Genomic DNA, 25,514 nt, shown 5'->3' on the forward strand with positions numbered 1-25,514 from the left:
TGATCTTCAAACATTTTAGTAAAGTAATTCTTTTCAAACAGTATTACACTCTTAAGGGTAAAGGTTCCCTGCATCCTGTAAGTTGAAGCCTCAAGGGAAGGTGTAATAAATTAATGATTGATTTAGACTTCTATTATCTGCTATGGTAACCATTAATGATATGTGGCTACTTAAAGTCTTTAAAATGAAATCAAATTTAAAAATCAGTGACTTGAGCTAGGCGCAGTAGTATGTGCCTGTACTCTCAGGTACCTGGGAGGCTGAGGCAGGAAGCTCTCTTCAGCCCAGGAGTTCAAGGCCAACCTGGGCAACATAACAAGACCCCATCTCTTAAGAAACAAAATATTCAGTGGCTTAATCACACTACCAAGGTCATTTCAAGTACTTAGGTAAGTTGTATTGGACACTGCTGCTTTAGATCATGGGCTTGAGTCGGAATGCGTGTGTTCAAATTGTATTATTTGCTACGGGGTAACATTAAGTAAGTCACCTCTCTTCACTTTTTCTCCTGCAGAAAATGTAGATAGTATCATGAGGCTGTTCCATAGATTACATTAATTAGCATATATAAAGTATTTAAGAGTGATATCCAGCACATGCTGCTGTTGCACTGTTATAGGAGCTCTTATACTTCCTCAGAGTTCTAAATTCAGAAAAATATAGTACAAAACCCACCAGTTTACAAAATAATTGCATCAAATTGAACTTTTTTACTGTGCTTGGCATATGAAACAGCTTATGGTTTTTATGACCTAGTTGAAAATACCTTGGTGGTATGTGCCTACAGTCCCAGCTATTCAGAAGGCCAAGGCAGAAGAATCACTTGAGATCAGGGGGTTGAGGCTGCAGTGAGCTATGATTTTGCCACTTGCACTCTAGCCTGGATAACACAGTGAGACCATGTTTCTTAAAAAAAATGTATAAATAAAAATACCTTTTTTTCTTCTAGCGAATTGAAGAGTTTCTCAGCAAAGATATCAGTTATCTTATTTCAAATAAGAAGGAAGCTAAATTTGCACAGACCTTGGGTCGAATTTCTCCTGTACCGAGTCCAGAATCTGCATATACTGCAGAAACCACTTCACCTCATCCCAGCCATGACGGAAGTTCATTTAAGTCACCAGACACAGTAAGTCTCTTAAATATGCTTTGAGACTCAGAAGGGCTATATCCTGAAGATCTCATGGTTTTTAATAGCAAGGTGGCAGTAGAGTTTACTTATGTAGAACATTTGCAAAGCCACATTATGTGTGGCTCTCCAGTCCTTAATAAGGTTGCTGTCTTTTAGAAAGGTGGTTTTTGCCTAATAGTTCTTGTGTAATCACACTCTGATTGCTTAGGTACACCCTTGTATTTAGGGATGGCTTGTAGTTTTTAGAATAATTTACAACTAAAAAGTTAACAGCAGATCATTCTTTAAAGAAGAAATAGAAACCTTTTTTGTTTTCAGAGCAGGGGTCAGCAAACTCTGGCCCATGGGCCAAATCCAGTCTGTTGCCTTTTTTGTACAGCCTGCAGTTAAGCATGGTTTTTACATTTTCAAATGGTTGTATAAAAATATCAAAAGAATATTTTGTGACAAGTAGAAATTTTATGAAATTCAGATTTCATTGTCCATAATGTTTTATTGGAACACAGCCATACCTGTTTGTTTAGGTATAATTTGTAGTTGCTTTTGTGTTTTAGGCAAAATTGAATAGTTGTTGTAGAGACCATATGGCCAACAAAGCTTAAAATGTTTACTCTCTGGTCCTTTGCATAAAAAGGTTGCCAGCCCCTGTTCTAGAATTATTGAAATCTCATCCCTACCACTGCATGGCCAATAAATTGAAAGATGCAAGGAAGGACAATTAAATTGATTTAATTGGGTGTGAGATGGGATAAGATCAAATGAGAGATAAAATGTTTATCTCAGTTGTTAGGTTCAAGTGTAATTAAATTATTATTTTAAAATATCCTCCTCGACTTACCTGTTATAGCCATTTGAAAATTAGGGGAAATGAGGAGAAAACAAGAAATGAGTCACAAAAGAGGTATCACTTGAAAAAAGAGTTATAATACATAGAAGAAAACAGAAGAAAGAATGGAAAAGAGATCAAGGAAGGACCATGCATTCTCTGAGTTAATGCTTTTTTGGAGCAAGGAGATAATACACTAGCAATTCCAAAATAATTGTTGCTGATGGCATTTCAACTGATTTTCCTAGTAGTTTATTTAAAAAGTGAAGTAACAGCTGGGCGCGGTGGCTCACGCCTGTAATCCCAGCACTTTGGGAGGCTGAGGTAGGTGGATCACGAGGTCAGGAGTTCAAGACCAGCCTGACCAACATAGTGAAACCCCATCTCTACTTAAAAAAAAATACAAAAATTAGCTGGGCATGATGATGCATGCCTGTAGTCGCAGATACTTGGGAGGCTGAGGCAGGAGAATTACTTGAACCCAGGAGGCAGAGGTTGCAGTGAGCTGAGATCACGCCACTGCACTCTGGCTTGGGCAACACAGCGAGACTTTGTCTCCAAAAAAAAGAGGGTGAAATAGCGTAAAAACAGTATATAAAATTTATTGTTTTTCTTAAATCTTTGATTTAATAGGAACTAAAATGTAAAACAATTATAAAGAATTCCAGTGAAACCTAGCTATTTTATTTTTCATATTGAATAGAATTACTACAAAACCAAAGAGGTCACCCCAAAAAGGAAACTTTTAAATATGAGACCCGAAAGTTCTCTTTTCTTAGCTGCTTTACCTGTTTAACCTGTTCTCCAGTTAAGCACTGTGTTTTAAAAATTTCTGGTCTTTTTATAGGTGTGTTTAAGCAGAGGAAAATTACTAGTTGAAAAAGCTATCAAGGACCATGTAAGTAGGAACTGTAAAGATTCACACTGTAACATTTTGTTATTAAAAACTCCACTGGAAATTTCAGATATTCTTGAAATTTTCCTTTCCACATTTTTAGGCAAAAGCCTGAATCTCAGCGTATATTTTGTTTTACAAAGTACAGAACTTAACTTTTCATGTAGAAACATCCCCATCTTGTGGCCTTTTAAAATCTTACTGGAAACTTAAAACTTGCCTTATAGTTTTCATTAAATTATTAAGAACGTGGGTATAAAGTGGGATTGATTTTAGAAATTCTATAGAAAATTTTGATGTCCTAGCTATTGTAACTCTATACGGTCTGTTACAGATAACCACCTTAGTGACATTAAGCTTCAAATAATTGAATTTTTATTAAAATTTAGCTCATTTTAAATAATTTCCTAGAACAACTGTAAAACTTTTTTTTACAGGATTTTATTCCTTCAAATAGTATATTATCAAATGCCTTGTCATGGGGAGTAAAAATTCTTCATATTGATGGTAAGACTTTTATAATTGTTTTTTCACAATATTTGTTGTAAGTGTCCGTGTCTGTCCTTTGGTTCCTGACTTTACATAGTGAAATTTTGATAGCAAGGATGTCTTAATCTGTTCCCTGTTGCTTATAACAGAATACCTGAAACTGGGTAATGTACAAAGAAAAGGAATTTATTTCTTACAGTTATGGAGACTAAGAAGTCCAAGGTCATAGGGCTGCATGTGGTGAGGGCCTTCTTGCCGGTAGAGACTCTACAGAGTCTTGAGGCAGCACAGAGTATCACATGGTGAGGGGCTGAGCATGCCAGCCCAGGTCTCTCTTCTTCTTCTTATAAAGACATCAGGTCCACTCCCATGATAACCCATTAATCCATTAATCCCCTCTTAAAGGCCCCACCTCTCAGTAAATATTGTCCCATTGGGGATTAAATTTCAACATCAGGTTTAGAGGAGACAAACATTCAGACCATACCATAAGGGATACCTATAATGGTAATTTCTTTATCTAATTTAACTACAAGAAAATATCACTGTTTAACTCGAAGAGTAAAATTGCTAATCTTAAAACCTTCTTTCTTTTAATAAAGACATTAGATACTACATTGAACAAAAGAAAAAAGAGTTGTATTTACTCAAGAAATCAAGTACTTCAGTAAGAGATGTGGTATGTCTTCTTTTTTAATTTTTAAAGTAATTTTTTAAAGTGACCAAGCTTGGTTTATTTATGTATTTATTTGCAGATTTTTCCTCCCAAGTAGAAAATATCCTAGGGGCAAGCCTGTGTATGATGTGCCTGTTTCTGTTATTCAAATAAATCGTGTGTCATTTAACTTCAGGGTTGTACTCACCAGGTAAAAGTTGTTCCTGGAATAGTGGTATAGGTCACTTCCTCAGCCCCCTTTTGTTACTGCTATTTTGTAACAGGTACTTTTATTCTGTAGAAAAACACTAAAATCAGCCTATTGTATAAACGTTCCTAATGTAAGTAATGTACTTCTTTTTGGAATATAAATATGTACTATGCTTTGCAATTGCTCTGGATGGTGGTATAACAAAATCTTGTTTTAGCATGGCTGACTGGCCTGACCTTGAAATACTTAAGCAACCACATTGGTTGGTAACATTCTGTTAAACCTAATGTTCCCATTATCTTCAGTTGCTTTCATTTTCCTTGTTGCTTCTTTGAAGCATCTATACAGATTCAGGCTTTTTCCATCCTTTACAACAAATACAGTAAAACCTCCCTTCATCCCACGTCCCCACCTACCTATTATCTGATCCTTGTATTTCCTCATCCAAAGTTCTCAGATCTCTACTTTTATACTTCCCATTCATTTTTCAAGCTACAAGGTATAAAACTTCTGACCAGTTTTCCAAATCATTTTGACACTTTTTAAACCCAGTCATACTGGTTTCTCGGCTGTTGTCCATTTCTTCCTTAAACTTTTCTATTATCTTCTGATATTTCATCCCTTAGCTTTCTCCTGGTCTCTTCATATTTCTCAGACCATTCTTTTGTGGCCTGCTTTTCCTTTGTTCAATACTTAAATGACAGGGATCTAAAAATAATGGGCTGGGCGCGGTGGCTCAAGCCTGTAATCCCAGCACTTTGGGAGGCCGAGACGGGCGGATCACGAGGTCAGGAGTTCGAGACCATCCTGGCTAACACGGTGAAACCCCGTCTCTACTAAAAAATACAAAAAACTAGCCGGGCAAGGTGGCGGGCGCCTGTAGTCCCAGCTACTCGGGAGGCTGAGGCAGGAGAATGGCATAAACCCGGGAGGCGGAGCTTGCAGTAAGCTGAGATCCGGCCACTGCACTCCAGCCTGGGCGACAGAGCAAGACTCCGTCTCAAAATAAATAAATAAATAAATAAAAATAAAAATAATGAACTGATAAGAGAGTGTAAAGACATGAAGCCATAGTGGGATGGCATATTTTAGAAATCTTGTATAGCATAATACAGCCTGATTGTTGAGTGTGCCAGTGACAAAAGATCAAGCTGGAAAAACCAGCATGTTAAGATTATAAAGTACCTTGCACTATATAAAGGAGTTAGATTTTTATCTTGGAGGCTTTGGAAAATTATGAGATTATAAATAGAGTAACCTGATTGGATAGTCATTTTGGAAAGATCTTCTAATTGACAGTAAAGAATGAATTATTTGGCAAGACCAGAAAACGGCTTTTGAACTGTTGAACACTTGTCTTTTGTTTTTTTTGTGTGTGTGTTTTTTTTTTTTTTTTGAAGCAGTCCCTCCCCGTCTGTCACACAGGCTGGAGTGCAGTGGTGCCATCTCAGCTCACCTCCTCCTCCTGGGCTCAAGCGATCCTCCCACCTCAGCTTCCCAAGTAGCTGGGACTACAGGCATGAGCCACCATACCTGGCTAGTTTTTGTATTTTTTGTAGACGGGGTTTTGCTATGTTGCCCAGGCTGGTCTGAACTCCTGAGCTCAAGCTATCCACCCGCTTCAGTCTCCCAAACTGCTGAGATTACGGCCATGAGCCACCACCCCCAGCCCTCATTTTTTACTGAATACATTTTACAGGATGACCACTCGGTATATGCATGCCTTATATAAGGATTCATAAAGTTTCTCTGTATTTCACATTTTTAATAAATTCACATTTATATCAGAATAATTTGCAGAAAGCAACAAAGTAGTATTTAAATGAAACTATCAATATTGTCTTATTTATGGGTTAAAAATTTAAATGACTATTTCCAAATTTTCACAAAATGTAAGTGGCTATTCTTATATTGGACTGAGCTAAATGGCATATAAATTATCTCTACCACACTTAGCATATTGTTTGGATTGTATATAGAAGTAAATGTTTTAAAAAATGTAAACTCATAACGACCTTTATGGATTCTGAATACACAAATTGTGTCTGTCTTCATATATATGTGTATATATATCTGAAATAAGTTTCATAGAACAATAGTTTACCCTTCTTAATGTGGTGGATATTAATATTTCTGTGATATTTTCATTTCTTAAAAATATTGATCACAACTCTCTGAATTGACTTTATAGCCTACTGATAGGTCACAGTTTGCAGTTTAAAAAGCATTCTGGGGGCTGAGTATGGTGGCTCGGCCTCTAATCCCAGCACTTTGGGAGGCCAAGGTGGGCACATCACATGAGGTCAGGATACCAGTATGACCAACATGGTGAAACCCCCATCTCTACTAAAAATACAAAAATGCCAGGTGTGGTGGTGCATGCCTGTAATCCCAGCTACTTGGAAGACTGAGACAGGAGAATCACTTGAACCTGGGAGGCGGAGGTAGCAGTGAGCCAAGATCACCCCACTGCAGTCCAGCCTGGGTGACAGAGTGAGACTCCATAACAGTGAGCCGAGATCACCCCACTGCAGTCCAGCCTGAGTGACAGAGTGAGACTCCATAACAGTGAGCCGAGATCACCCCACTGCAGTCCAGCCTGAGTGACAGAGTGAGACTCCATAACAGTGAGCCGAGATCACCCCACTGCAGTCCAGCCTGGGAGACAGAGTGAAACTCCATCTCTAAATAAATAGATGGACGGACGGACGGACGGACGGATAGAAAACTCCATCTCTAAATAAATGGATGGATGGATGGATGGATGGATGGATGGATGGGATGATGGTTGGATGGATGGATGGATGGATGGATGGATGGATGGATGGATGGATGGATGGATTGGATGATGGATGGATGGATGGATGGATGGATGGATGGATGGATGGATGGATGGATGGATGGATGGATGGATGTTATGTCAGTGATCCTGAGAAATGTTCAAGGCCTGGCTTAAGGCAATAACAGTAGGGGAGGGGAAGATTTGAAAGATACTTAATTGGTTTCAGTGCCTAGTCACTGTCTTGAATCTAGTATTTACTAGATTATTAACATCATAAAGACCAAGTTTAGTCCTCATCATTCCTTCAGTAGTAACAAATATTAAATGCCTGCTATGTGCCATGCAGTAGGAGCCCCCATAAAACAGAGAAGATAAAATAGCTATGAAACAGATCTTAATCTTTCTTCTAAAATAAAAACGATAATACCAAATGTCTTGATAGTCCAGAATCTGTATCTGGTTGAAATGATTCTCATACTGGAAATTTTTATTTTGGCATATAATACAGAAATGTTTCTGGAAAATTTTTAGTTTGCCAAGTACTAAAACAAAACCTTTTAGTGAAATTACATTTAAGAGTCTTGAATGGACATGTATAAATTTCAAAATGTTTGTTAGGTTCTCATAAATGTTCTTGTTAGTATGTATCTTATTTAAAATGTGATAACTGGATAAATGTGTTTTGCTCACTGCTTTATTTAAAGTGCTTTGAGGTTTGGGCTTTTTGATCTTTTTTTTTCGGTTTACTCAAAACTTATTTTGTCAAATTTTTTACATACATGTGCAGGAGGAATATTGGTCATTTTCTTTGATGTCTTTGTTAGGTGGGATGTTTAATCCTATTTTCATAAGATACTGATATGTGTTCCTGTTTCTATTTTCTAGAGAAGTTTTTATAGAATTGTTTTTATTTATTTTAATGTTTGGTAGAATTTACTAGCAAGGCTATCTAGCCCTGAAGTTTTTCTTTGTTGGAAGATTCTTAACTATGAATTCAATTTATTCATTAGATATAGGACAATTCAGGTTATTTTCTCTTCAGTGCATGTTGGTAGTCTGTTTTTCAAGGAGTTTGTCCTTTTTTCTTGGTTGTCAAATTGATGGGCAAAGAGTTGTTTGTAATATTCCCTTATTAACTTTGTAGTGTCTATGGGAACTGTAATAATGTCCCCTCTTCCATTCCTGATAATGCTATTTTGTGTCTATTCCTTTTTTTCTTAGTCAATCTGGCTAAAGTTTTACCAGTTATTAATGTTTTCAAGGAAACAGCCTTTAGTGGCATTGATTTTGTGTGTGTGTGTAGTTTTCTGTTTTCAGTTTTATTGATTTCCACTCTTACCTGTTTTCTTCTGCCTATTTTGGGTTTTTATTTCTATTTGTTGTTTCTTAGGTAAAAAGCTTGAATCATTGATTTGAGACCTTTCTTTTATTGTAATGCTATAAATTTTCTTTAAGCTTTCCTTTAGCTGCATCCCACACATTTTACATTGGATTTTTTTTAATAGACTTTATTTTTTTTAGAGAAGTTTTTGGTTCCCAGTAAAATTGAATGAAAGGTACAGAGATGTTTTACATACCCCTTGCCCTAACATCCCACACCAGAGTGGTACATTTGTTGTAATCAATGAACTTAACATTGACACATCATTATCATCCACAGTTCATAGTTCACATTTTGGCTTACTCTTGGTGTTGTACATTCTATGAGTTTTGACAAGTGTGATTATGAGTTGTATCCATCATTATAGTATCATACAGAATGTTTCCACTGCCCAAAAAATCTTCCATGTTTATTCCCCCATTCCCTTAAACCCCAGATAACTACTGGTGCTTTTTACATTCACCATGGTTTTGCCTTTTTCACAGTGTCATGTAATTGGAATCATACAGTGTGTTTCCTTTTTTGATTGGCTTCTTTCACTTGGTAATATTCAATTAAGATTCCTCCATGTCTTTTCATGGCTTGACAACTTTTTAAAATCTGAGTAATATTTCATTTTCTGTATGCACCACAGTTTATCCATTTACCTACTAAAGGACATCTTAGTTGCTTCCAAGTTCTGGCAGTTTTGCATAAAGCTAATATAGATAACCACGTGCAGGTTTTTTTGTGGACATGTCAACTCATTTGGGTAAATAACCAAAGAGTATGATTGCTGCTTCATATGGTAAGACCAAGTTTAGTTTTGTTATAATGTGCCAATCTGTCTTCCAAAGTTGTTGTACCATTTTGCATTTCCACCAGCAATGAATGAGAGTTCCTGTTGCTGATAGGTTGGATTTTCATCTTTATTCAATTAAAAATATTTTTAAATTTCTCTTGTGATTTACTCATTGTCCTGTGGGGTTACTTGGAATTTTATTTGTTTCCAAATAGGAATTTTTCAGCTATCTTTCTGTTACTGATTTCTATTTTAATTCTGTTATGGCTATATAACGTGCTTTTTATTATTCGTTTTAAAAAATTTATCAGAGTTACCCAGAATATAGTCTATCTTGGTAAAGAAGAACTTGAAGAAGATGTATATTCTGCTGTGGTTGGGTCGAGTATTGTTTACATGTCAGATCAACTTGAGTGATAGCGTTGCTCATGTCTTCCGTATCCAGGATACAGAAATGTTGCTCAGGCCTTGTTCTGTCCACTACTGAGAGAGAGGGATATTGAAATTACCAAGTAAAATTGTGGATTTGTCTAGTTTTCCTTTTAGTTCTAGTACAGTTTTGAGTCATTTTGAAGCTTGTTGTTGGATATGTACACATTTAATATTCTTACGTCTTCCTGGTGAATTGACCCTTTTATCCTCTATAATGCTCTCTCTTTTGTCTTTGTTAATTCTTGTTCTGAAGTCTGCTCTCTGATGTAGGCCATTCTGGCTTTATTTTTGTTAGTATTTACATAGTACTTTTTGCAGTCTTTTGCATATTTAAAATGGACTTCTTGCAGTTGTTATCTTTTTCATCAAATTTGGCAATCTTTTAATTGGTAGTTTAAGTGATTTATACTTAATGTAATTATTGATAATGGATTTAGGTCTGCCAACTTACTGTTAGTTTTCTGTTGATGCCCTTTGTATTTTATTCCACTGTTTCCCCCTTTCCTGCCTTCTTTCAGATTGATCTGCCAGCTTTTTAACTCTCTTCATTTTTGTTTTATTTTAGTGCTTCTATAGAATTTATGATATACATGCATAACCTTTCGCAGTCTATCTTGAATTAACATTTACCTTCTTCAAATAAGATGTAGAAGGCTTAAAATATTCAAGCCATTTTACCTTCCCCACCAACCTTTATGTCCTAATGTGTATTACATCTTCTTATAATGAAAATGTCACCAGACAATGTTAAACTTTTTGCTTGAAAAAGTCATATTTTAGGGTTGGGCCTGGTGGCTCACACCTGTAATCCCAGCACTTTGGGAGGGCAAGGTGGGTGGATCACTTTAGCTCAGAAGTTCGAGACCAGCCTGGGCAACATGGCATAACCCCATCTCTACAAAAAATATGTATAAAAATTAGCCATGGTGGCATGCACCTGTAGTCCCACCTGCTTAGGAGGCTGAGGTGGCGTGATGGCCTGAGCCGGAGAGGCGGAGTTTGCAGTGATGCGAGAACACGCCACTGCTTGCGACAGAGCAAGACCCTGTCTCTAGGGAAAAAAAAGAAAAAGAAAGTTGCATTTTAAAGAAAGTAACAGGAGAAAAATAGTCCTATTAACCCAGATGTTAACCTTTCCATTACTCTTCCTTCCTGAAATTACCGGTTTTCTTTGGATACATCCCTTTAGCCAGAAGAACTTACTTTAGCATGTTTTAGAGCAAATCTGATTGCACAAGGAATTCTCTTAGATATCCTTCATGTGATCATGTCTTTACTGGAAAAAGAATAATGAATTGAAAGTTCTTTATCTCAGCACCTTACTCCGATCCTAAAACTGTCTTCTGATCTCCATGGATTCTGATGAGAAATCTGTGGTCATTCAAATTAGTGTTCACTTACACGTACTGTATCATTTTTCTCTGGCTGCTTTTAAGACTTTTTTCTTTATCTTTGGTTTCAGAAGTTCAATTGTGCCTACACTTGGTTCACTGAGCTTATTGATTGTGTAAATTTATGTTTGGAAAGTTTTCAGCTATTACTTTGTTAATTTTTTTTCTTCACCAGTCTCTCCCCTCTTTTTCCACCATTCCAGTTGACAATAAAGTTAGACATCTTGATGTTATTCCATAGGTCCCTGTGGCTCTGTTCCTTTTTTCTTAGTCTTTTTTGTTTCCTCTTTTCTTACAATTGGAGATTTCTTTTGTTTGTTTGTTTGTTTGTTTGTTTGTTTGTTTTTTGAGGCAGAGTCTCACTCTGTCGCCCAGGCTGGAGTGCAGTGGCCGGATCTCGGCACACTGCGAACTCTGCCTCCCGGGTTCACGCCATTCTCCTGCCTCAGCCTCCCCAGTAGCTGGGACTACAGGCGCCCGCCACCTCGTCCGGCTAGTTTTTTGTATTTTTTTTTTTTTAGTGGAGACGGGGTTTCACTGTGTTAGCCAGGATGGTCTCGATCTCCTGACCTCATGATCCGCCCGTCTCGGCCTCCCAAAGTGCTGGGATTACAGGCTTGAGCCACCGCGCCTGGCCACAATTGGAGATTTCTATTAATTTGTCTTGAAGTTCACTAATACTTAATTGTGTCATCTATGTTCTGCTATTGAGCCTATCCAGTGAATTTTGTATCTCACTCAGATAGTATATTTTTCAGTCCTATTATTTCTGTTTGGTTCTTATTTGTAGTTTTTCTGCTGAGAACTTGTCTCTTTCCATTCATCTTAAGTGTGTTTACCTTTACTTTTAAAGTCTTTTTCTGATAATTACAGTATCAGTATCTGATAATTACAGTACAGTATTGGGGTTGGCATCTGATTGTCCTTTTCTCCCAAAATTTGATAATTTTTTTTCTGGTTGTTTACATGTCGAATTTAAGTTTTGACTATATACTGGACATTCTAAATGTTGTATAGGCTCTATATCTATTCTAATAGTCTGGAGAATGCTGATTTTGTTTCTGCCATTGTTTTAGCAGATAGTTATCCCAGTTTTGTTCAGACTGTTCTGTCTTGATTATTATGGGTGGGGTGGATCTAATTAATCTCAGTTTCAGTTTTCAAAGCCTTTGGTGTGCTGTGTTGGGTCTCTCCTTAGCATGTGCAACTTGGAGGTAAGCCCTGCACTTGCATGGATTTATACAGGGAATTAGAGATCGCTTTCTCTAACTTGCTCTTTTCATGGATCAATCTCTAGCTCACAGTGGCCTCTTTCCCAGGTCTTCCAGTAAGAAAGTGAGGGTTTCTCAGTGTTAGCTTAAGCTTGTTCTACCTTTACAATCTCAGCTTCCTAATTGGGACCCACCCTCAGGGTAGAACTGTGGGAGAAAAGAAAATAATATAGGGATTCTCTTGGTATTTTTGGACCACTTGAACCTCATTCCTGGTTTTTCCAGCCAGAAAGATAGGAGTTTTAGCTGCTGGCTCTGCCACTGCTGCTAACTCCATGACTGAAGGTTCCAGTTTTGACTTCCTTCCACAATCTGCCTACTTTACTTTTCATTCTTCAGGTGGTTGCTTATTCAGTGTTGTCCAGAATTTCTAGTTGTAATCAGTAGAGTTGATTATCCATCTTGGACATATTAAATCTTTGCCTAAATTGACAGACTAATAAATGTTGACTAATTATTCACTTGAACACAAATATTTTACTGAATAAGGGCATAAAAATAACATGACTTTTTAAAAAGAAAATTTCATTAACTACCTTTTCATTATTGGTTGATTTCTTTTTATGAAGTCAAAATCAGTTATAGCTAGAATGCAAGGTACTTACTGAGTGTACTGTAAAACAGATTTAAAAACAATAGTTTTATTTAACAAAGAATAATCCTTCTTTGATATAGTACTTTTGGCATGATTTTTTTTTTTATCTTGAAGATATTGAGCAATTGCAGTTGCTGTTTTAACTGTACTTTCAAAGCCAATCTTTTCACTATGTGTATATATGTATTTTTTAGGGGAAAAGAGTTGGTACTGGTGCACAAAAAACAAGAAGTAAGTATTTTGATATCTTTAAGTGTATTTGGTTTGCATTTGAAAAATCATAAAAGATCTTCTAAAATCATGTAAGCCGCCCTCTAAATAACTTATTCACAGCTTTCTTGGTCTTTATAGAACATAGATCCTTGTTGAAGTTTGGTGAAGCCTGTGGACCGCATTCTCAGAATAATGTTTTTTTAAAACGTTACTTTTAAAAATCACTAGACTACCAAGAAAATGAATTACATTAAAATGTAGTTACCAAAATAGTTTTTAATTATGAGATAGTGATAACTTGCTTTTTATTACACAGAACAGGTTCTAGCAGTGAATCTAATTGCTGTCATTTTGAATTGATAAGCGTAAACAATGCTATGAGATATCTACTCAAGCAATTCATAACTGATGAAAGTCTGTGCTGTTTCCATTAGCATCAAAGTCGCAGGTACTGCGAATACTGTGATGCTACATTATAATAGGAGGAAATGCTAAATTTCAGTTTGAGGTTAGTGAAAACAATAGTGTAGTTTTTCTCCTGTTCTAATTTATGACCCTCCTGAATCCTGTTCATTTGAGGGTTCCATTCAGTTTAAGAATCTCAGAATATAGAGAGAGCTTCTGTTATTTTTGGAAATGAGGTGGTAATGGAAGTACCTCATCTGAGGCTTAAAACTTTAAAGTGAATACATAGTTTTTTGTTGGGAGGGTTTTATTTTGTTTTGCCACAGTAGTTTTATTTAAAAAAAAAAAAAAAAATTCCTGGATTTGCAAGTATCTAATGTTTTCTATGTTCTCAAGCAGGAAGACTCAAAAAGCCTTTTGTAAAGGTGGAAGATATGAGCCAGTAAGTATCTAAGTCCAATCTGTATGATTTAAGTGCAGTACTAAAGGGGAAAATCACCTAAATAATTAGGCTAGCTCGATTAGTACTGTTAGGTTCCTTTGTGTTTGATTTATATTATGCTAACGTGCATGCGGCACAAGTTAATGAAAGTAGCATTAATTCATTTATGCTCAAGGACTAAATTTAGTTTCAGTATGTTGTAGATATCCCTGAAATAGCTGGTTTAGAAAAATCATGACACCATTTTTTAGTATTTAAATTATTCTCTGGCTAAATGCAGTACCAAATGATTTAGAACTACTGAAAGATTACGCCTACATTTGCCAAAAAAAAATTATTAGATGCTATTTAGAAATAGAAAATCTAAGTATAACATCTAACATGGTTGATTTCCAAAACTCACTCTGAAGTACTGTAGGGTAGTCTTTTTGTTGTTGTTGTTGTTTGTTTTGATTTTTTGAGATGGAGTCTTGCTCTGTCACCTAGGCTAGAGTGCAGTGGCACAATCTCGGCTCACTGCAACATTCACCCCACCCCCAGTTCAAGCAGTTCTCCTGCCTCAGCCTCCCAAGTAGCTGGGATTGCAGGTGTATGCCACCATGCCCAGCTGATTTTTGTATTTTTAGTAGAGATGGGGTTTAACCATTTTGGCCAGGCTAGTCTAACTCTTGACCTCAAGTGATCCTCCTGCCTCAGCCTCCCGAAGTGCGGGGATTACAGGCGTGAGCCACTGTGCCCAGCCATGTGGGATAATCTTAATGAAGACCTCAGATATAAATAGGCCTGCCATGAGAGAATTAGATTACTTTCTTTTTTCTTTCCACTTACTAATTTAGACATGTGTGGTTAATTCTCTTGGGTATTCACACTGAGGTGACAAAAGTGTATTGAAAACTGCTTTTTGTGAATGTGTTCCTGTGAAGAAAAAAGTACAATTCAAAAGGAGGCCTAGAAAAGACACTAGTATACGAAAGGATAGCCCATGTTCATGAATTGGAAGACATAATATTGTTAAGATGTTAATACCACCCAAAGTGACCTACAGATTCAGTGCAATACCTATCAAAATTTCAATGATGGTTTTTGCAGAAATAGTAAAAATGTATCCTAGAATTCAGACGGGATTGTAACAGATGCAGGATACCTGAGACAGTCATTAAAAAGAACAACAAAGGCCGGGCATGGTGGCTTACGCCTGTAATCCTAGCACTTTGGGAGGCCGAGGCGGGCAGATTGAGACCATCCTGGCTAATACGGTGAAACCCCATCTCTACTAAAAATACAAAAAATTAGCCGGGCGTGGTGACAGGCGCCTGTAGTCCCACCTACTCAGGAGGCCGAGGCAGGAGAATGGCATGAACCCTGGAGGCAGAGCTTGCAGTGAGCCAAGATCCTCTAGCCTGGGGGCAGAGTGAGACTCCGTCTCAAAACAAACAAACAAAAAAAACGAAAGAACAACAAAATAAGAGGTCTCTCACTTCCTGATTTCAAAACTTACTATAGTGCTACAGAAATCAGAACAATTTGGTATTAGAATAGAGACATATAAACCAATGGAATAGAATAGAAAGCCTAGAAATAAACCATCACACATATGGCCAAATGATTTTCAACAACGGTATGAAGATCATTTAATGTAGAAAGGACAACATTTTTAACAGCGTTGAGAAAACTAGATATACACATGCAAAAGAATGGCATTAGGCTCCTACCTTACATCATGTTCAAAAGTTAACTCAAAATGGACCAAAGACCTAAAATGGTAAAATTCTTGGAGAGAACATAGGGGAAAAGCTTCATGACATTGGATTTGCAGTGCTTTGCTGGATATGACACCGAAAACACAGATAACAAAAGATAAAATAATTAAATTGGACCGTATCAAAAATACAAATTTCTGTGCCTAAAGGGATATAACAGTCCAAAGAATGGAAGAAAAATATATCTATTTTTTTTTTCAGCTTTCTCAGGTTGAACAAGTCATATATCTAATAAGAGTGTTAATATCCAGAATATATAAAGAATTACAACTCAACAACAAAACAACCCAGTTTTAAAAATAGGCAAAGCGCTGAATATAGACATTTTTCCAGAGATGATACACAAATAGCCAATAAGCATATGAAAAGATGTTCAACATTACTAATCATTAGGGAATGCAAATCTAAACCACAGTGAGATACCACTTTACATTATTTAGGATGGCTACTATTCAAAACTCCACAGCAGCCAAAAAGTGAAAGTAATCCAAGTCCATCAGCAAATTAATGGATAAATAATATGTGAGATGTGTGTACACACACTCAATGGAATATTATTCAGCCTTAGAAAGGATTGAAATTCTGATACATGCAACATCAATAAACCTTTTAAGACATGCTAAGTGAAATAAGACGAAAAATACTGCATGGTTCCACTCATGAAGCACCTACATAAGTCAAATTGATAACAAGAAGTAGAATGGTAGTTGTCAGGGGATATGGAGAAAGGGTATTTGGGAAGTTACTGTTTGATGGGTACAGAGTTTCAGTTTTTGCAAGATGAAAATATGTCATTTTACAAAAGATGGATGGTAGCAGTGATGGTACCACAGCAATTGTGATTACTTAATGCAACTGAATTATACCACAGTTTTTAAAATGTGGAAGTGTTAAAAATATTAGGCCCGAAATTGATTTTTTGAAGGGAAGCCTAAATTAATTTCTGTTGTCTATTTCAGATTCCAGCTGAATTATATGACTTTGAAATACAAAACTTTAAAACTTTTTTTCTTTAATCATAAAGAAGCTCATGTATTTGTTTTTCTATTCTTTTAGACTTTATAGGCCGTTTTATCTTCAGCTGACCAATATGCCTTTTATAAATTATTCTATTCAGAAGCCCTGCAGTCCATTTGATGTAGACAAGCCATCTAGTATGCAAAAGCAAACTCAGGTTAAACTAAGGTTAGTTTGAATTTTTACTTTTAAGAAGGAATATTCAGAATTTCATCTCAACTTTTCTTTGTAAAGATTTTAAATAGTTTGGTTTATGCCATAATGGTTGTTTGTGTTTGTAATTACTATTCTGATTACTTTTCCCTCTGTATAAGTCTGAATCTGTTTAGATGGAGGTGGGGAGGGTCTTAAAATATTTGTAAATGAAACTGTGTAGTTTATCTTGAATGATATGAAATATTCTCCAGATTATTCATTAAAGCTTTAGTTTGCTTCTCAATATAGTATAAAGAAATATGATTAAAAGTACTTGCTGATATAAGTCTCTGCAAATTACGCAGATTCTTTGTGTGATAGTTTAGGACAATAAAGTTTAAAAGTTATTCCTTAGGTTCAGCAGTTAATTCTTTACCATGTATTTCTGTCATCAGAATCCAAACGGATGGTGATAAGTATGGTGGAACCTCAATTCAACTCCAGTTGAAAGAGAAGAAGAAAAAAGGATATTGCGAATGTTGCTTGCAGAAGTATGAAGATCTAGAAACTGTAAATGAGATTTTATATTTTGGGGGCTTGTTTCAAAAACTCTAATACTTCTGTTTTAAATTTTAGCTTGTTATTCTGATGGAGATATTTTACATTTTAATAACTCAAGGGAGGAAATGAGTATTGAAAATGAATTTATTCAACAAATACTGAGCATCTACTACATACTGATCAGTACTCTGGGCAAACAGCATTGAACAAAACAGACTTAATTTTTTACCCTTGTGAAGTTTATATTCTGTAGGGTGGGGGTGAGGTAGGGGTAGAGATAGGTAACCACAGGATAAAAGAGTAATAAAAATGTATACAGAAAATATTAGATCAGTGCTATGAAAAAACAAGATAGGAATGGAGATGTTGCTATTTAGCCTAGACAAGGAACACCTAACTAATAAGGTGACATTTGAGTAGAGACCTGAGAGAAGTGAAGTAATAAGACCTGGATATTGAGATAAGCAAGTGCAAAAGTCCCAATTTAAAATGATTGATGGGACCAAGGAATAGATATTGGTAGTCCAGACTAAGTGGTAGTAGAAGTGCTGAAACGTGGTCAGATTGTGGGTTTGTTTTAAAGGTGGGACCAAGAGGATTTGCCAATGGATTGGATGTTGCAAGTAAGGGAAAATGGTAGTCAAGGGTTACTATGGTATTTTGAACCTTAGCAATTAAAAAGTGGGCTTATTATTTATAATGGGAAGAGAAGAGTTTAAAGAAGTAAAGACCATTGAGGTAGCAGAAAGAAATGGAAGAGTTGGAAAAGGTAGGGTATATAGGATGAAAATGGGGGAACTATTATAGTTTGCAAACTGATGAAAAGAGCAAGAGCTGTGGATTCAGGCTGCCAGGTTTGAATCCTGGCTCCCTGGCTGTGTGACCTTGGACAGTGTTTGGCACACAGTAATTGCTTATTGTCAGCTGTTATTTGAATTATTTTTTATGTAGTAGATAGGTTTGTTTTGGTGTTTGGTTTGGTTTTGGTAGAAGATGGTGGGAAAGTTAAGGGGAAAGAATAATACTTGAACATATCTGTCTTCAGACTCTGAATTGAAGTTTATTTTATAAACCAAAATATATTAGTGTTTTGTGTCATTTTTTTTTTGTTTTTATGTAATAAATGAGAAAACTATGGTTAGTCTAAAATTGCTTTTAATCAGAAGCTGAAGTATCTCAGAATTATTTCCCCTTCCTGAAAATCATTTTGAAAATTAAAATTACAGATTGGTTCTGAAGTTTTACTTTGCTGGTGTAGCAACAAAATACTCTAGAATGGATGCTTAATGTGGTGCTCAGAAAATGTCGAGGCTAAAAAATGAAAAAAGTTGTTCAATGGTTGCCACAAAGAAGGAGAATTAGTGAACACAGATGTTGAGATTAGAGGTTGGGATTGAAATTTAAGGTCATGTTTTTACAGTTTTCATTTATATGTTTCTTAGTTGCTAAGAGAAAAGAAATATTTTTTGAATGTTAGGTTTCATAATGATTCAATTCCACTTGTACCAAGGGATTCAATTAACAAATATTTTTGAGTACTGGAGAAAAAGCAACAGATAAGGTGGACATCCCTACCCTTATGCACCTTATGGCCTGGCAGAGTAGATACAAAATATGTATTTCCAAGTGTGATGAGTTTCACAAAAGTATGAAGAGCAATGGGAATAAATAATGAGGTTATTTAACCTAGAATTAGGTTCTCAAAGGCCCAACTGAACACAAGTGACTTTTAAATTAAGACTTTTAAGGATGAATAAGAAGAACTTAATGGAAATTAGAGGGGAACTTAATAAAAGTTGGAAATTTTTCCTTCCCAGAACATTAGTAGACTGAATCTGAGCTTACAGATTTGATGTTTGCTTTTAAATTTTAATAATTGCTTGTTTTTATTACTGGGCATATATAATTTGTAAATGGTAAAGTTTGCAAGTAAGGAAGGAATACATGTATATTCCAGGATGCATTGTGGCTTTTTGTGACCAATGGAGAATTTAGTTTTTGGAAATGTAATCAAATCATCAAAATGTAAAATTGCATGAAACTAGGGAAATAGAAATTAGGTTCTTTCATGGTCATCTAGAGGCAAGCTTCTAAGTACAATTCCCTTCCTGATCAGCTGACAGACAAATAATAAAGTTAGGCTGGAGATTCCATCTATTCACAAGAAACTTTGTTTGCTGTGAATTTTATCTCACTATGCTGTGAACTTGTTTACTTTTGGTTTTGACCACTCTTTTTGTTTTGTTTTTTGGTTTTTGTTTGAGATGGAGTCTTGCTCTGTCACGCAGGCTGGAGTGCAGTGATGCAATCTCAGTTCACTGTAACCTCCACCTCCCGGGTTCCAGAGATTCTCCTGCCTCAGCCTCTCTGGTGGTTGGGACTACAAGCATGCGCCACCATGCCTGGTTAATTTTTGTATTTTTAGTAGAGACGGGATTTCACCTTGTTGGCCAGGCTAGTCTTGAACTCCAGACCTCAGGTGATCCGCCATCCTTGGCTTCCCAAAGTGCTAGGACTTACAGGCGTGAGGCACTGCGCCTGGTGGTTTTGACTACTCTTAAGAATGAGAGTAATTTCTGTATATTCTGTTACAAGCACTGTGTAATTGAGATCATTTGTTGTTCATTCTCAAATGTGTTCTTCAATTATGAATCTTGGCTTTTTTAGTACTTCACAGCATTTAATGTGGTTCATGTGTTTAATCTACTTTCTGGATTCTTTTATGTTAACTTACATTTCATTCATTTATTACTCTGTAAGCCCTGCTTTACTTGGTAATAATTGCCTGAAGACAAAGTAATAGAGGGAAATGTGTTTTCCAAAATGTTACTGTTGTATCTCTCTGTCTATATCTTTTTTTTTTCTTTTCTTTTTTTTGCAACAGAGTCTTGCTCTGTTGCCCAGGCTTGAGTACAGTGGTGCCATTTCAGCTCACTGCAACCTCCACCTCCTGGGTTCAAATGATTCTCCTGCCTCAGCCTCCCAAGTAGCTGGGACTACAGGCATGTGCCACCATGCCCAGCTGTTTTTTTGTATTTTTAGTAGAGACAGGGTTTCACCATGTTGGCCAAGCTGGTTTCAAACTCCTGACCTCAGGTGACCCGCCCACCTCGGCCTCCCAAAGTGCTGGGATTACAGGCATGAGCCACTGCGCCCAACCTGTGTCTTCGTTTTCTGACATAGCTCATTCTTTTCAGTTCCGTTGTAACTACAAATTAGTATTTGTCTTTTCTCACTGAAGACTAAAAACCAAAGTAGTTTTACTGGCTTCTCAAAAGTGACTTTTGTTTTGTTTTGTTTTGTTTTATTTTATTTTATTTTATTTTAAACGTCTTTTGAAGTCTAGTAAAGGGTATTATCTTTGGAGTAGCTATTGGAAACCTAATTTTAGGGGCATGAGAATGTTAGAAAACCTTAATTTAAAAGGAATCTCTTGGTTTTAAAATACAATTTTTTGATATATGTTTTTAATTTTGTTTTAGCACCTTCTAAGTGAGCAACACAGAAACTTTGCACAGAGTAACCAGTATCAAGTTGTTGATGATATTGTATCTAAGTTAGTTTTTGACTTTGTGGAATATGAAAAGGACACACCTAAAAAGAAAAGGTAATTAGTTTTATCAACCTAAGTTTTAAATTCTAGAAGGCCGGGGGTGGTGGCTTATGCCTGTAATCCCAGCACTTTGGGAGGCTGAGGCAGGTGGATCACCTGAGGTCAGGAGTTTGAGACCAGCCTGGCCAACATGGTGAAACCCTGTCTCTACTAAAAAAATGACAGAAATTAGCCAGGTGTGGTGGTGTGCGCCTGTAATCCCAGCTACTCAGGAGGCTGAGGCAGAAGAATCACTTGGAACCTGGGAGGCAGAGGTTGCAGTGAGCCAAGATTGCACCACTGCACTCCAGCCTGGGTGACAGTGAGACTCTGTCTCAAAAATAAATAAATAAATAATACTAGAATATTAAACTATTTTATTAAACTAAAAATAAACACAGTTTGCCTGTTCTTAGAAGGAATATGTATTTTCAGGATGTAAATATGGTTAAAAACCAGTAACTTCTTCCTTTCCCTTCTTCCCTACTATCAAAGATCCTTACCTTAGACTACTTTTCGTTCCATTCTTTTTAAATTTTCTTTTTATCTAAAATTTTTCCTTTTTTAAATTTTTTGTTTTATTTTGAGACGGTCTCGCTCTATCACCCAGGCTGGAGTGAAGTTGTGTAATCCCGGCTCACTGCAACCTCCGCCTCCCACGCACAAGAGATTCTCATGCCTCAGGCTCCTGAGTAGTTGGGATTACAGGCATGTGCCACTACACCCCACTAATTAGTCTCATTCTTGACATTGTAGTTTAGAAGGAGTTGGCAGACTTTTCCTGTAAAGAGCCAGATAGTTGATATTTTAGGTTTTGTGAACTGTCAGATCTATGTTACAACTAACTAGCTTTTTTGTACAATAGATATGGCTGTATTTTGATACAATTTTGTTTACAAAAATAGACTGAAGGCTAGAGAACCATAAAGTTTACCATTTACTCAGACAAAAAGTTTTATTGAACTTTTAGGTAATATTAAGGAGTTTTAAGAAACCTTCCTCCACTTGCCTCTTAGGTCTTTGTATTTTCACTAAATATCTTTGCCTAAACCTTATGATGGGTATATTTACTAAAGGTACTGACAGGACTTTTAAGTGTGAATACAGTACTGCTCAATGTACACTAACTGCACATAGACAAAAATTGTCCTGATTAGATTATTCCCATAAACTTAAAAAGAAATGTTTTCATATGGATATACCCTAGAGGTGGTGATAACTCACTAAGTTAGTCTTTATTCTTAGACTAACCTTATTTAAGGCATAAAGAAGATTAGAAATGTGATACCAAGATACATCTTCTGAAAATTAACTAGAAAGTTTTTTTGCTTCAGGTGGAACAGTTCTTAAATCCCATATTTCTGTGACATTCAGAATGGTTTCATGACTGACTGAATGTGGATTTGAAGAGGAGGCGTATTTCCAAATATTAAAACTATGTGGGCTACTGTGGCTGGGCGGGGTGTCTCACACCTGTAGTCCCAGCACTTCGAGAGGCTGAGGCGGGCAGATCACTTGAGGCCAGGAGTTCTAGACCAGCCTAGCCAACGCGGTGAAAGCCTGTAAAAAAAAAAAAAAAAAAAAAAAAAAAAAAAAAAAAAAATTAGTGGTGGCACATGCCTGTAGTTCCAACTACTTAGGAGGATGAGGCACAAGAATCACTTGAACCTAAGAAGTGGAAGTTGCAGTGAGCTGAGATCAGGCCACTGCACTCTAGCCTGGTTGACAGAGAGACTCTGTCTCAAAAAAAAAAAAAAAAAAAAAAACCTATGCGGGCTACTCTAAGAACTCATAATTCCTTAAAAATTCTGTCTGTAGCAAAATTCTGAGCTAGTACTGGTTGTTCCTTGATGGTCTTATTTTTATGTGCACTAATTTTACTTCTGTGGGCAAGTCTCCTAAACATCTTGGACTTAAAAGCCAGGTTAGACTTAGTTTTCTTTTTTTTTTTTTTACATTTTTTTATTGCCTATTTGTTCAACGATTTATATTTATTTGTAAGTAAATGTATGAAGATAAACAAAAAACATTCTGGTTGAAGGGGCAGGAAAAATTGTATCATTTCTCACAGTTAATCTGTGACATGCGGGACATAAAATGTAATTGGTGAGCTATTAACTTTTTCTCTAATGGTATATTATTTAGGGTTGTCTAATACAAACTGGCATTTCAGGGATATCAAGATGCTCCATGAAGAAAATAATTTTAGGTCAAATATGTTTGAACCTCAAAAGTTACAACTTTATCACCTTTGAAAGTATAAAGATACTAAGTTTCTAGCTCACTTCGATATTAAATATTCTTAAATATAAATTTAAAATATATGTTTTTGCCATAGGTTTCTCAGTAAATACTTATTCTCCACATTGCTAAGTAAAATGAAGAGTAAAATGTGCATTAATGTAAATCAAAGCACAGAAGTTATGAAATTGTTCAGAATAATGAAAGCAAAATTAGGGGCAGACTCAGATCCCTTCACTGTCATCTTTCTTTCATTTACATGATTAAAGTAATTTTAAATGTCAAAATTCAGGATATTGGTTATCTCTGGGACGGAGGCAAGGAATGTAGAGGAGAGAGGTACACTAGAGTTTTCAGCTATATCTGAAAAGTGGTATTACTTTAAAAACAGCTCATGTTAATTTGGCAAAATGTTAAGATGTTTGTATTTTTGTAAAATTTCCTAAGTTAAATAGGTTTCTCAACGATTATATAATGTTTTTACTAATTTAATTTCTAACTACTCAGGAATTTTTGATAGCAATTATTTTAATATTTTTCTTTTATTTTTCCTACAAAGAATAAAATACAGTGTTGGATCCCTTTCTCCTGTTTCTGCAAATGTCCTGAAAAAGACTGAACAAAAGGAAAAAGTGGAATACCAACATATTTCTCAGAAAGATTGCCGGGAAGATGATATAACGGTGATGGAGCAGAATTTCCTGTATAAAGAGACCCAGGAAACTGAAAAAGAGCTTCTGTTTATTTCAGAGCCCATCCCCCACCCTTCAAATGAATTAAAAGGGCTTAATGAGAAAACGACTAATAAATGTTCCATGTTAAGTACAGCTGACAATGACATAAGACAGAGTTTTACACAGCTACCTCTACATAAAAACAAACAGGAATGCATTCTTGACATTTCCGAACACACGTTAAGTGAAAATGACTTAGAAGAACTAAGGGCAGATCACTATAAATGTAACGTAAAGGCATCTGTACATGTTTCTGATTTCAGTACAGATAATAGTGCATCTCAGCCAAAACAAAAGTCAGATATTATGCTTTTTCCAGCAAAGGATCTCAAGGAAAAGGACCTTCATTCAATATTTACTCATGATTCTGGTCTGATAACAATAAACAGTTCACAAGAGCACCTAACTGTTCAGGCAAAGGCTCCATCCCATACTACTCCTGAGGAACCCAGTGAATGTGACATCAAGAATATGGATAGTTTACCTTCTGGTAAAATACATCGAAAAGTGAAAATAATATTAGGAAGAAATAGAAAAAATCTGGAACCAAATGCTGAATTTGATAAAAGAACTGAATTTATTACACAAGAAGAAAACAGAATTTGTAGTTCACCAGTACAATCTTTACTAGACTTGTTTCAGACTAGTGAAGAGAAATCAGAATTTTTGGGTTTCACAAGCTACACGGAAAACAGTGGTATATGCAGTGTTTTAGATATTTGGGAAGAGGAAAATTCAAATAATCTGTTAACAGCGTTTTTCTCGTCCCCTTCAACTTCTACATTTACTGGCTTTTAGACTTTAAAAAATGCATACTTTTCAGAAGTGATAAGGATCATATTCTTGAAATTTTTATAAATATGTATGGAAATTTTTTTTACCAGCTTTGTTTACAGAACCAAATGTAAATATTAAAAATAAACGTTTGCAATTTTCTACAGAATTGAATGACTGTTACAGAAAAATTACAGTATAAACTTGACTGGTCTTATTTTACATAATATATATGTTCATAATTGTTTCCTGAGAATTACAGTGAATAATAATTTGCTTGGTCACTGAAAACCACCAGTAAAGTGAAATTTGGGGAATATCAGACTTAGCATTATATATTTGGATATTCTAGTTGTATTGTAAATTTAAAAAGATAATCAGGATAGGATGACCTTGCCTTGAAAAACCTGAATTTCATACAGAAAGGGAAAATACATTTCAATGGTTGAATTCTGGAAATCATCAGAAATACTGACACTTGAGGGTCACTGGTGGACCATGCTAGTATTTTGGTGCTGAGTAATTAGATTATGTAGAGTGGTAGCTAGAAGTCATGAAGGAAAGACTTAACCAGGCTACCAAGTGGAATATAATTTGTCTGCTATTTTTAATTATTTACCTTTGTAAATAACTTTGAGAATATTCAAAAGTTGACTCTCTGGTGGCTCACCCCTGTAATCCCAGCACTTTGGGAGGCCGATGCAGGTGGATCACGAGGTCAGAAGATCAAGACCATTCTGGCCAACATAGTGAAACCCTGTCTACTAAAAATACAGAAAATTAGCTGAGCAAGGCAGCG

The 25,514-nt window shown here is 36.1% G+C and overlaps 1 protein-coding gene across 6 annotated transcripts in view; it reads left to right on the forward strand.

Moving 5' to 3' along the window:
* Window positions 1–24,940, forward strand: part of DBF4 (DBF4 zinc finger) — a 32,847-nt gene extending 7,907 nt beyond the window's left edge. For 2 of the 6 annotated variants that reach the window (XM_010370652.2, XM_010370651.2), the window contains exons 3-12: window positions 950–1,129; window positions 2,806–2,856; window positions 3,291–3,360; window positions 3,945–4,021; window positions 13,036–13,072; window positions 13,856–13,901; window positions 16,718–16,846; window positions 17,269–17,383; window positions 20,857–20,981; window positions 23,767–24,940. In XM_010370652.2, coding sequence (XP_010368954.1) covers window positions 950–1,129; window positions 2,806–2,856; window positions 3,291–3,360; window positions 3,945–4,021; window positions 13,036–13,072; window positions 13,856–13,901; window positions 16,718–16,846; window positions 17,269–17,383; window positions 20,857–20,981; window positions 23,767–24,739 — 1,803 coding nt within the window. In that variant the 3' untranslated portion in view covers window positions 24,740–24,940. The remainder of the gene's footprint in view (window positions 1–949; window positions 1,130–2,805; window positions 2,857–3,290; window positions 3,361–3,944; window positions 4,022–13,035; window positions 13,073–13,855; window positions 13,902–16,717; window positions 16,847–17,268; window positions 17,384–20,856; window positions 20,982–23,766) is intronic. The other 4 variants (XM_030932508.1, XM_030932509.1, XM_030932511.1 and 1 more) reach the window with 3 other exon arrangements.
* The last annotated feature ends 574 nt before the right edge of the window (window positions 24,941–25,514 follow it).

The sequence above is a fragment of the Rhinopithecus roxellana genome, chromosome 6 (genome assembly GCF_007565055.1).
Source record: "Rhinopithecus roxellana isolate Shanxi Qingling chromosome 6, ASM756505v1, whole genome shotgun sequence".
Lineage (NCBI taxonomy): Eukaryota > Metazoa > Chordata > Mammalia > Primates > Cercopithecidae > Rhinopithecus > Rhinopithecus roxellana.